This window comes from Vicia villosa, linkage group LG1, assembly GCF_029867415.1.
Source record: "Vicia villosa cultivar HV-30 ecotype Madison, WI linkage group LG1, Vvil1.0, whole genome shotgun sequence".
In the NCBI taxonomy this organism is placed as follows: Eukaryota; Viridiplantae; Streptophyta; class Magnoliopsida; order Fabales; family Fabaceae; genus Vicia; species Vicia villosa.
Window position 1 is genome coordinate 10,249,424 of NC_081180.1, and position 12,430 is coordinate 10,261,853.

A 12,430-nucleotide genomic window follows, 5' to 3' on the forward strand; every position below is an offset into this window, starting at 1 on the left:
CAAGTGTCCCATGGGTCCTAGCACGATGCCGACGGTACAGAAATGCACTATCTGCCATCTTGATCATATCATCCAGCACACGCCTAGAAGCAGTCAACCTTAGGGAATAAACCCTCAACAATGACTCTGATGCCCCTATCAGCTATCTGATGACACAGAGGAAGAAGATCCTGAGTGTGGTCCAACTGAGCCTGATGCGCACGGAGAATCTCCTCGTGGGCTGGTCTGGGAGGACCTCCCTCTGCAACTGGAAGCATGTATGGATGTGAGACTCTGTAGTACCATGTGATGTACTCCTCGGCACAACTCCAGTCCTGCTATGTTAGTGTCGCTCGTGCCTCCTCAGGGACCATGTGATGCTCCCAGTCTGCAAAGACCTCATCTAATTGCCTACGAATCATGGCGAGAGGAGCTGAGACTGTAGGATCGCGAGGTATCGTCTGCTCATATCCAAACTGACGCATGACGCGCTTTGGAAGATAGCGTACAATAATGATCGAGCTGGCGGTCAACCATCCAGAATACAGAGCTACCTCGTCAAACGGAACAGCCGCCCGGTGCTCATCATAGTAGCAGTACCTGATGTCCTCCGCGGCTACGCGGTCATGAGCGCGTCTGTATGGATCCGGCACCTGGTTCCCTCTAAAGGGGGTGAAAGCACTGGCACGCGGCATGACATCTGTGTACTCCTCTACCTCTCCCCAGCCAATAATGTCTGGGAAGTGTTGTAGTATCCAACCCTGGAAAAAATACGGTTATTTTAAAGTACAATAAAAAACTATAAAAAGAATGAGAGTATGAGATTGTTACCAGTAAAAGAGTACAGCTTCCCGCAAATGTCATGCCTTCCACAGGCATCCATCTCCAAGTCCATGGTAATTTTACGCCAGTACAGCCGCTCCCCAGTTGTACTCATGGATACGTGCTATATCCGATAAGTACGTCAGGTAAACGACGTCTGTATACGTCGAGCTCGTGTCCACAAAGAGCTGAGTGCTTATCAAATATAGGAAGTAGCATCTCAGCACCCGCTCTCTGTGTAGCCTGCTCCAACTCGTCCCCCTCAGCCTATAGTGCCGCAGTGAGCTCAGCATCATACTGTCTCTGCAGGAATCTAAACCTGACGTGGGCCCCTCGTGTCCTCTCCACCTCCTCAAGGGCGTCATCGGGATCAGCCCTCAGCTCAGAAATCAGCATCTCCTGAGCTTCCTCCTTCGTCAACCTACTGTGACTAAGGAGGGTACCCCTGATAGTTAGATGAAGTAGGCATGCCACATCATCTAGGGTGATGGTAATCTCACTGTGGGGTAGATGACACGAGGATGTCTCAGGATGCCATCTCTGAGCAAAGGCCACAAGCATACCATTATGTATGGTATCGTAGTCGAGCGTACAGAGGTCCCTCATGCCTGAAGTTGCTAGTACCTCCTGAAACCATGGCTCGTCAGGCTGCGTGAGATCTTTAATCTTCCACCCATGGTTGTAGAACCTTTGGGGATCCCTACTCTGAAATTTTTAAAAAATTCAAACGGTTAGTAATAAGCAAGGTCATAACTGACGCAAATAAAAAGTAATTAACAAATAAAATGTACCTCTCCATCCCATATACGCCTAGCAACATGCTCTTCATACCCTGTCAAAAGGGATGCGTCTACAGGATCCCCAGGGTATCAAATAGGCTCCGGCACCGGCTCATCCTCGTTTCCCTGCGTAGGTGATACAGCAGATCCTGCATCGTCTGTCGCTGTCACAGGCACAGGTGTAGAAGTAGTGTCACGACGACGTCTGCAGGGTGGTGACATCTGTGAAGAACCCTTTGCATCATTCTGGGGCCTCCGTGAAGTAGTAGTAGACGGGGAAGGCCCCTTAATTGGGACAGGTGTATAATGCCCGGCTGTAGCGGGTGTATTAGCTAGAACACCAGCTGAGAGCCCCTCAATTGGAACAGGTGTAGAATGCCTTGCTATAGTGGGTGTATCAGGTGGAACAGTAGCTCCATCAGTCACCTGAGATATAACATGCGCCCGTTTGCAACACACAGGTTGCACGGTCCTCCCATGTATATCTCTATCTGGTCCGTGAGTCATAATGTCTGCATAGGTAACCGTACATGAACAATGAAATAAAAATAAACAAGAAATTAAAAATAAAAACACTCTTTCCGTAGATATACCTACGGAAGTATGTTAGTTTCTAAAATCTTGGGTGCTTCCGTAGATGGACCTACGGAAACATGTTAGTTGTCATACATTGGGTGCTTCCATAGATGCATCTACTGAAAGCTCCAACGTCCATCTCTTCTGTAGATGGATCTACGGAAGCAACTAAAACTCAGAAATGCAACTATGGCGTCTGAGTCAGTCCAGCCACTACAAAACCTATTTTTGGTGGCTTGATCATCCGTTTAAAACGTCAAACGAACCCTACATTGTCTCTAAACACTATTGCTAAACCTATCAATTCATTTCTACTACTAAATATCACATTCCAATTCAATTTCAAAACTACTCTAAATTAACTAAAAATTTGAAAAACTTACAGATTAAAGTTGATGTTGCTAAACCTTGTTTGAAGTTGATGTTGACAAGAGATTTGAAGTAGAACTTGAAAGATATTTGAAATTAAACTTGAAAGAGATTTGAAGTTGAGAGAGTATGAGGAGAGTTTGTGTTTGTGTTTGAAATGAAGAGAATGGGGGAGGGGAAAGGTCTGGCGTGAGTTATAACACCAAATCAGATGCATCTATAAAAGACTTCCGTAGATGCATCTATGGAAGACTTCCGTAGATGCATCTATAGAAGACTTCCGTAGATGCATCTACGGAACAAAGCAACGTTAAATAAAAAAAAAGTTGTTTCCGCAGATGCATCTACGAATGCATCTACGGAAGCACGAGGACAAAATGGATAATTCGGTGGTGCGTGAGAAGGGTATGGGATTGGTTGAGAAATTCTCTTAAATTAACCAACAATTTGTAAGTTATCAACTATACATCTTTTTATTTTGTTCTAAAAAATAGAAATTAACCTTTCGAAAAAATTGACAAGCTATTAAACACATAATATACTGAATTAAAACCAAACATATGCATGGAGATGGAGAGTTAGAAAGTGGAATGATGACTTGTTCAAAAACAAATAATAAACATATCCATGTTATTAACATGTACTTTTTACTGACTTGTGAAAAGAAAAAAATTGTCAAAAATTTGATAATTTGTCAACTTTGTCATGAATTGAATTAATACAACATTATTTAAACAGTACTTCCAAGAATTTTCAAGAATGAAGTGGACTGTCCATAAATCTTTTAAAGTAATTTCAAGAAGGGGAAATGAAGTGGACTGTACGTAAATCTTTTCAAGAATCTTCATCTAGGTATGGATTGTTGTTTTCCCTTATATGTTACATATTACCGAAAAGCATAACCTTGAAAATCGATAATGGCATCAAAATATCAATCTTTGCATGCATGAGGCATGAATATAGGCTTTGTAAATCGTAAAGAGCATCTCATTGTAACTGAAAGTTTGAGTCCAACTGTTCTAGCATTCTACAATGCTAAGCCAAGGCCTGAGCCATCATGGAGCGATTAGAGAGCTGCTGTTCATAAAGGCCACGGAATATCCTGTATTTAGCTTCATGATACTTTTTCACTTTTGGATCATTAGATGGATGAATAACCTGCAACAATCCATGCACCTTATTAGTCTCTATTCAGGGAATAGTATTCAGGGAATAGTTTGGTAGTGCCAACCTCATTTGCACTTTACTTCAATTATTTGAATGCACCATCCTAACATGTAACTATGGCATTACTGGTTATAGTGAGTTTATGGCACTGGCCTTAATTTCTAATCCTAAAATAGAAATAGTTTTATATAAAGTAAATAAAGATAGAAAGAAAGGTGTCCACACCTGACCAGCTGCATTCAGGGCTTTCATGGCCTCCCTAAGGCTACTATATTTCTTTGTAGCGACAGCGCCCAGAATAGCAGCACCCAAGAGCACAGATTCACTTTCCCTTGGAAGAATTATAGGGCAACCTGGGATAATTATACACGTGATTCATTATTTTCAAAAAGCTGAACACACAATATCATACTTTTAAACAATAGACACATTTGACCATCCATGGGGATTCTTTATCATTCAGATTATAGGAAGTTACACTTATTTTTATTGGGTCCACTGTACAAAACTTAATGGGTTCACTGTATAAAATGAAGGAAAAATTGAGAGTAGATGTATATCATCACATTCAAGCGAGGTGGATGAAATGGAGCAATGTACAAATCAGCTCCATTTTATCAGTGTATGAAATGTCACAGTCTACAAATCAGTTTGTACACCGCCGTGCCCCTTTCTCAACACATACCAATAATATCAGCATGTTCCTGAATGAAGATAGGGTTCTTTGATAGGCCACCACATGCAAGTAGTGTGTTGATCTGTGAGCAAAGAGAGAAAAGTTATTATGATATTAAAATTCATCAACGCTGCATCAACAACCAAGAGTAATGACTTGGCAACAAAACAGGTATATACAACAATTGTACAGGTAACTCTGGTGGGCCTTCATATCAAGGTACATTTCAGTGAGTGTGAATGTAAACAGGAAATGGAAGTTAAAAAATAGCCAACCCAAAAACGGGTAATAACCTCAAATATGTGTCATGGCATTGTACATCCTTACTTGGTGACCATGGGCATTGGAGTGCTCTACAATGTGACGCGCGCCATATGCAATTCCCTGCACAGTTGCCAGGTATAGAAGAGCCAACTGTTTGTCACTTGTGTCAAGTGTCAAACCATAGATAACTCCTTTTGCATTTGGGTCTGCAATGGGAGACCTGGGGGAACATATATAACAGCATATTACTCACAAGCCAATACTGCAAAAAACAAAGAGGAAAGGTGTTGGTTGCCAAATACCTGTTCCCATGAAAGTCAGGAAGAACATGTAAATCTTCAGTTAGGGCGCCTAAAAAGGGTCGGTTCTTCTCAATCATAATTGTTTCCAAGAGCTTGTTTAGAAGTTCAAACACTGAGATCTCTGAAATATTAAAGCATAGAAAATTAGCCTTGTCAAAACATCAATCACTGACTCATTAATGTAAACGTTTAGCATTCCAAATGATGGAACGAACAAAAAAAAATCCTTACTTTGGGAAGCAGCTCGATTTGCAAGGTGTATAGAACCAGCATGGTTTTCAATTATATGATCCAATAATGCACCAGTAGCACTCTGCCCGCCTTCAGTTAGCCAATATTCTGGTACCATTGCTGAAAATTCAGATAAAGAAAAATGTATCACAACATTGCAGATGCAACATAAGCAATGATGAATAATTAGATTAATATTAAATAAAATAGAAGATGTAGACATTGTTAGAAATTCCTCTTTCATTATGGTCTGCCTCCTGACAGCCTAATTGCGGCATTTGGGTTGCCTACGTTGCAGCATCCAACACCTTCATGGTGTAGGGTGTCAAGGGGCATCCAACATTGCCAAGAGATATGGCATGTGGAGTGTTTATAAAGTTTAGACAACCCTCATCTTACAAGTCGGTTTTGTAAGATTGAGGGCTCAATCCAAATTTTAAGATGGTATCCGAAGTATCATTAACATGTTGGGCTTCCGCTTGTCCACGCTCCAGGCTCATTGGGCCCGAATGTGATGAGGTGTTACATATTCCGCTTTCATTGTGGTCTTCCCCAAGCCACCTAATTGCGGCATTCAGTTGCCTTCATTGCAACCTCTAACACCTTCATCGTGTTGAGTATAAAGGGGTGAATTTAGTTCCACACTGCCTAGAGATAATGCCATGTGTAGTATTTATAGAACTTGGGCAACCCTCACCTTACAAACCAATTTTATAAGGTTAAGTTAGGTCCAATCTAAATTCTAAAAGACACAAAACAGGTTATCAAGTCAAATGTAAATTCCAACATCAGATACCTCCTACTTTTTATGCCAATACTAATGTTACATATCGAATAAGCAATAAGTAACCATGCAAAATTTGCTAACAAAGATGCCCATATGAATGACATTTATGATAATAAAGTCAAAAAGTACAAAAGAATCAATGCAAAAATGAGACATATCCAACCCAAATGAATACCTTTGAGATACTACTTCCAACCATGGCAGGATCTATTAATAAATTTCCAACCACAACCAAGTAACTTAGAGCATCTTATATGGCCTTCATTTAAGGAATCTATTTTGCATTTCAAGCACTACTAATAATCGGTCCCTACAATGCTACTTCATTTATTGTAACTCATACACATTTTGCTTCAATGGTAAAAAAATAAAATACCTTACAGTAATGATATTACGATACCTTATTTTGAACCAATTATTAATGATGACATCGTACCTTTTTTAAACTACTTTTAAAATGTTTATGCTACCCACTTTTCCAAGTCAAGTTCCTCCATGAAAAACAAAAATAAGGAACAAGTTCATCTTTCTATGAAATTCACTTAGATTTCCCTTATTAGAGACGCTCTTTCGGTTACTACTAACGAAAAGGAGAATTACACTTGTCAAATGAAAGTTGAAAGTTGAAACTGACAATTCACAACCATTCTGGTATTAATGTCTAAAGTGCGTAATTTTCCATGGTAGCTACCCACAATAAACAGTACAGATGCCACAATAACTTCAAATGTCACAAAAGAAAGAAGTACAATGACATACAGAATTTAGATTTAATTGATAAAATGGAGGAAATAGTAGTCTACCTGACCAAAACGGCCCCCAAATCCCAGGAATGAACAATTTGTTCCGAGATACAGCCATATGGCACGTAGAAGTACCACAAACTAACACCATCCGGTTGCAAATTGCTTCCTCGTCATGCTCTGAGAATACATTAGTAACTCAATTAAAGAATACTATTGTTTTATCGGATTCACTTATAAACAAGTATAAGACAAGTCATGACAACCTTCAGCTTCAGATGGGGGCACACTTTCAATTACCCCCACACCACCAGCATGAGCATCAATCAGCGATGTCCCAACAGGGATTCCTGGCACAAGACCCAGTTCCTGAAAATTTCAATCCATTAATAGTATTAAAACCAGTTGCGTCACAGGAATGTGTTGTATCAAAGCGAAAAAATCTCCATATGTGGAAAAAAGTTGTCATTTTTCCAATCAATCGATGCATGTTTGATTTTCTAATGAACCTCAAGAAAGCACCAGTTCAAACTTAAAATAATGCATAAGCTTCAGTACAAAATTCTTGCCTTCGCTGCAGTAGGAGTAAGACCAGAACCCAAAGGATGGCCAGGAAAAGCAACACTTCGTCCTGTAATTATGATAGATTGAGTACCAAGATAAGCAGTGGGAAAACAGAAATAGCAAAGAGTGGCACACAAATCAGATACATAAGCTTACCTCAAATTTTTGACCGGTCAAACATGAAAAATAATAATAAAATAATTCTTCAAGAAACAAACAAATTACCAAAGTTCAGACATAATGACAACTATTAATATTGCTCCTTGACATTTATTTTTAAGACATTGAATTTCCATAGGGAGAAAATATATTGCAAGACAAGAAACAAAAAGTTGATATGATCTGGTCAACAAGGTTGGTTTTGCACACACTTTATATGCCATATCAAAAAATTGCAAATTGAAAAAATTCATTGGCAGATAGGGATTGCAAGAGTAGGTATACTATATAGCATTTACACATTATCCAATTGAGTACCAGTACACATCACCTACTTGAACGGGAAATTTGCATTCTATTACACGGACGGTCATGGCTCAAATTATAAATTTAGCAGTGTGTGCATGCTCGTGTAGGTGGCCCAAAAGTATGTCGTTAATAATAAAAGTAAGTGGATTGTTAGAGATGAAATATTAAATCATTTCCATCATCACCTGATAGTTTAAACTTTTGAGATGGTTAAATGGTTTGTGTCAAAATCACAATGGACCAGGTAGTCTACAGTTTGTCCTCCCTCCACTCCTCCTCCAAACCCATTGTTTTCATAAAAAAAAATTGCATTTATCCCCACGTTTCAAGTCCAAAAGGCACTTGCATCAGGCACGAACAGTGTGTCGGTAAGTAATATAAATCCATTTAAGTTCCATCACCTAACAATCTAGTTTTTTATATAGTTGGTTCTTGACAATGCCAATTCTAATTAAATGAATACCTATCTTAGCATGATGTCCTTCAAGAAGATCACCCAAACCAATTTCCTCCCAAAACTCATCATCCCACCCACAAGCTTCCATATCTCGGGAATCTTTATCATTTATATATTGCATGTGAGCATGACCAAGATATGTCCATTTACAAACTGTGGTGCAGAGACTGCGAGTATCGTCTCCAGTAGCCCTAAAAAACAGCCACAAATTAATCCAAATAGAACAAGACTCGAACACCAAACTGATCCTGAACATCAGGAAGACTTTAGAAACATAGAGTACCTGTATGACAACCAGTCACTCAAATCCATCCACCTGAAAACTAATAACCAAGATTCTTGCAAATTTTCTTTAACCCATAGAAGCTGGAAAGTTAGATTGCATCGGTAAAGATTTGCTAAGGCCGTAATTGAATCAATAAAAGGAGTATCATACTCAAAATTAAAAATAAAAGTACGATACACTATATCATGCAGCACCTAACAAGTCTAGTAGCTTCAAAGGAAACTCCTAGGAAATATAATTCTCTAACAAACAGGTCTATGCAAGCACTATACTCCATAAGAATACAACGGTAGAAATCAAGAAACAAAAAATCATAGAGAACAAGAACTCTTTTTTGTGAAAGAATAATCAGTCAATAGGTAATCCTAGCAACAACTGTGTTTAATAGGTCACCTACTCATATAGACTATGATGTCCTTAACTTCATCCAATACAGACTAGTTCGTGTCCGATTTTCTTGCAAATGTAGTAATTAACACTTTTGTGGATCATTCCATTAACATTTGATAACCAGAAATGAAATAATGGGACTAGTTCTGATGGTACCTTTGGCGGTTGCATTTCAGGTGAAACACCTCCACCACAGTATTCCAATACAGGTGATTTACTTTTATTGATCCTTTCGGCTTGGTCTACAGCTCTATGATCCATCCATACTATCACATTTCTTCTTGAATCACCACTCAGAGAAACCGAAACAGGTGAGCTGTCAGAATCCACCGCAACTAGTTCATAAACAATAAACCGTTACTTTACATAAAATTAAACCCTTCATGAATAAGTACATCAATTTCAAAATAATTGCATACCAAGTGAACAAGTAGCTGCAAATCCCAGACCCTTTACTTCTGTAGGTGCAACTTTTGCTTTAGAGCAGGCTGCTTTTACAGCAGCACACACTGCAAGCCATATATCTGTAGAGGATTGCTGTTTAGAACAAAAGGATGAATCTACATTATAATAGCACTGAAAGAGGAAAGCACCAGTACACATCCAACTACAAGAATTGACTAGAAATTCACAAACACCACCCCGATTTCAGAAAATAACAAAATATATGGAAGCAATTGCTCAAATAGAAATTGAAGCGGAAGCGTGATTCAGATTGGTTCACACTAATAGATACTATTTGAGATGGTTCTGACATGAAACCCTAGCCGTGCTAGAGACTTGCGTAGAGGGAACCAGGCCCACCGATTGGGAACCGCCTATAGCCACCTCCACCCCCACGAAAACTTCCAATATCTTAAGACTAACTTCATTTGTCAAATTGTCGATGCGAAGTAATAATAAACAAAACAAAACCAATTTCCCTTTGAATTCCTTCCCTAGTTACAAGTTAAGCATGCCCGGTTACATTTGCATTGCTTTAATTGATCCCTATATCACAGGCCTAGGTTAGTCATTAAACTTACTGAAAGTACATCCAATCAAGTTACCTCAACAAAGGCACCATCTTTCCATATCTGTATCGGGCTGCTAGACGAACCAAGAAGCTTCCCTTCCTCGTCAAACAAACCTGTATCAGTATTAAAGTTAGAGTACTAGATCAATTAGAGCAGTATACATAGACACTAAACAAGTAGAACTTGATAAAGGCTATCACCTAATATGCTAAAAATTAGTAGCTAGTTATAGTAAAACAATCAGAAACATTGTAAAATACAGAAAAATTGTAAAGCAATTCTAGAAGTGTAGAATTGATTTTGGAATGATTTTGAAGTGTTTGCTTCTTCTAAAGTAGAATTGATTCCGCCTCCACAATTGATTCTTCTTTAAGCTAGAATTTGTAGCTTTTGAGTTTAAACGTAACTTTTACATTGAAATTTACTATTCAACTCACTTCTACCTAAATTTATCAAAACATATATCACTTTATTTTCTACTCACTTTTAGCTAAAATCAATTTTATAATCAATTCATTCAAAATCAATTCTTTTCACTGCAAAATCAAACACACACTAAATATCTGAACGATCATTCAATCAAATCAGAAAAAACAGAGAACCTAAGTGTATGTTTGGAAGAGGCAAAAACAATTCTAGATGTGCATAATTGATTCTGAAATGATTTTGAAGTGTTGGGTTCTTCTAAAATAGAATTGATTCTGTCTCCATAATTAATTCTACTTGAAGCTACAATTTGTAGCTTTTAAATTTAAATATAATTTTTACACTAAAATTTGTTATTCAAGTCACTTTTATGTATCCAAACATAAATCGCTTTACATTCAACTCACTTTTAACCAAAATCAATTCTACAAAATCAATTCTCCTCACCGCAGAACCAAACATACACTAAATCAAATCAACCTAAACCTACTACCATATCAACATGATTGAAATTTCAAATTTCAAATACATGTGAAGCGAAAATGCAAGTCATCAAGCATTCAATCAAATAAAACAAAATAAAATTCATAATCCATTTTAAACTAACAAAATCATTGAAAAGGGAAAACATGAGGTGAATGGAAGAAACGAACCAGCGCGAGCGCTGCCGGTGCCGACGTCGACACCGAGGAAGACGGAGCGAGAGCTAGAAGGCTCGGTGGGAGAGGCCATCGCTTATCAGAGGAAACAGTTGGAACGATGACTGTGTAATCGTGGCTAGACACATTCAATATCTTCTCTCTTTTGTTTTTATCTATCGTTCTTCTTTTCTAATCGGATACTTATGTTCCGATTTCAATTGTCATCATTCTCGTTTCATATTGGGACTCCGAAGTGTTCTATGGAATTTTTTTTTAAGGAAAACTAGAAAAGGAAGGACCCGTGCGTTCGCACGGGTCACACAATGCCGATACAAATTTTAAATAAATTTTATTTAGTTATGGTTAAGAAATGTATAAATAAATATGTATGAATTAAGAGAAAAAATATTTTAAATAATAATTATCATATAAATATTAATTTAATTTATCATTTTATAGTAGTTGTCCGGATATATATAGTTAAAAATATATGAGTAGATGGTGTAGTAAACTTCACCCAGACACATATATAAAATCGATTATCTAACCACGCATTCGCACGGGTCGCGCAATATCGTTATAAATTGTAAATAAATATAGTATAGTGATGATTAAGAAAATATAATTTTGTAGAGAAAATATATTTTAGTAGAAAAATATATTTTAGTAGAAAAAATAAAGAAAATATTTAAGTAGTCAACTACCCGTGTGTTTGCAAGGGTTGTGCAATTTCTTTATAAATAATAAATAAATATAGTACAGTAATGGTTAAGAAATCTATATAAAAATATACAAATTCAGTAGTCTTGAGTCGTCGAAAATGTATATTTTAGTAGAAAATTAAATAAAATAATTAAGTAATCATCTACCAGTGCATTTCACGCAGGCCCGACCATTCCCCGGTGCAGCATGTTGCTGCAGCACTGGCCCCCAATTTTTGAGGAGGCCCCAATATTATATGCTTAGTCACTTTTCTATATTTTATAATTTACAGTAATATCTGTTTTTCTTTTAGTAATAACATTGAATGCATACTAATAAAGTATCAAATATTTATGAGTGCATCAAAACACTTATAATGAATTAAATACATAGATGTCATTTTAAATATTGTGTGTTCAATTTTTTGAGAAAGCTAAAAATTGAGAAAAAGTGTATATTATTAAAAAAAAAAAAAAAAAAAAAGACAAAGTGTATATATAATTTAGTTTGATTTAGTTACAAAAACATAAGTTACTCTTTTAAATAAAAATAAATTAATTAGTAGGTATTCTTTAAACTCTAGAGTTGTAGAGTGAGACAAAATTTCTATAGAAAAGATAAAATTCTATTAATTTTAATTTTTTATTACACTTTTCTTTTATCTTAATCATTAGAAAAACTAAGTTTTGTTTTATTTCAAAGCTCAATAATTAAACTTTTTTTGTCATTTTCACTCCAACTTAATAATACATTAATTCAAAAAATAAATAAATTTAATTTATCTT

General features: G+C 37.0%; 1 protein-coding gene across 4 annotated transcripts; it reads right to left on the minus strand.

Moving 5' to 3' along the window:
* Positions 1 to 3,275: 3,275 nt before the first annotated feature.
* LOC131628151 (uncharacterized) lies at positions 3,276 to 11,237 on the minus strand. Of its 4 annotated transcripts, none has more exons than XM_058899020.1 (15): positions 10,956 to 11,235; positions 9,910 to 9,989; positions 9,280 to 9,397; positions 9,017 to 9,195; positions 8,468 to 8,550; positions 8,191 to 8,375; positions 7,265 to 7,326; positions 6,962 to 7,064; positions 6,756 to 6,875; positions 5,166 to 5,285; positions 4,935 to 5,055; positions 4,696 to 4,852; positions 4,378 to 4,450; positions 3,918 to 4,045; positions 3,276 to 3,683 (listed from the first exon to the last, which is right to left on the minus strand). In XM_058899020.1, exons 1-15 carry the CDS (start codon positions 11,032 to 11,034, stop codon positions 3,561 to 3,563), a joined length of 1,731 nt encoding a protein of 576 aa, XP_058755003.1. In that variant the 5' UTR covers positions 11,035 to 11,235; the 3' UTR covers positions 3,276 to 3,560. The 4 variants fall into 4 exon arrangements, 2 of the variants coding, with proteins under 2 accessions (XP_058755003.1, XP_058755011.1); XM_058899028.1 differs by having other exon boundaries at positions 9,280 to 9,384; positions 10,956 to 10,974; XR_009291676.1 differs by having other exon boundaries at positions 3,663 to 3,683; positions 3,918 to 4,450; positions 4,662 to 4,852; positions 10,956 to 11,237.
* Between the last annotated feature and the right edge of the window lie 1,193 nt (positions 11,238 to 12,430).

Bases quoted from the DNA above. Each gene is read 5' to 3' on its own strand.
- LOC131628151 (XM_058899020.1), bottom strand. From the start codon at position 11,034: ATGGCCTCTCCCACCGAGCCTTCTAGCTCTCGCTCCGTCTTCCTCGGT. The intron at 8,376-8,467 runs GTACTCTATGTT...GCTGTTTTTTAG, and splicing joins AGTGACTGGTTGTCATACAG to GGCTACTGGAGACGATACTC. The intron at 4,451-4,695 runs GTAAGGATGTAC...CTTTGCTCACAG, and splicing joins CCAATGCCCATGGTCACCAA to ATCAACACACTACTTGCATG.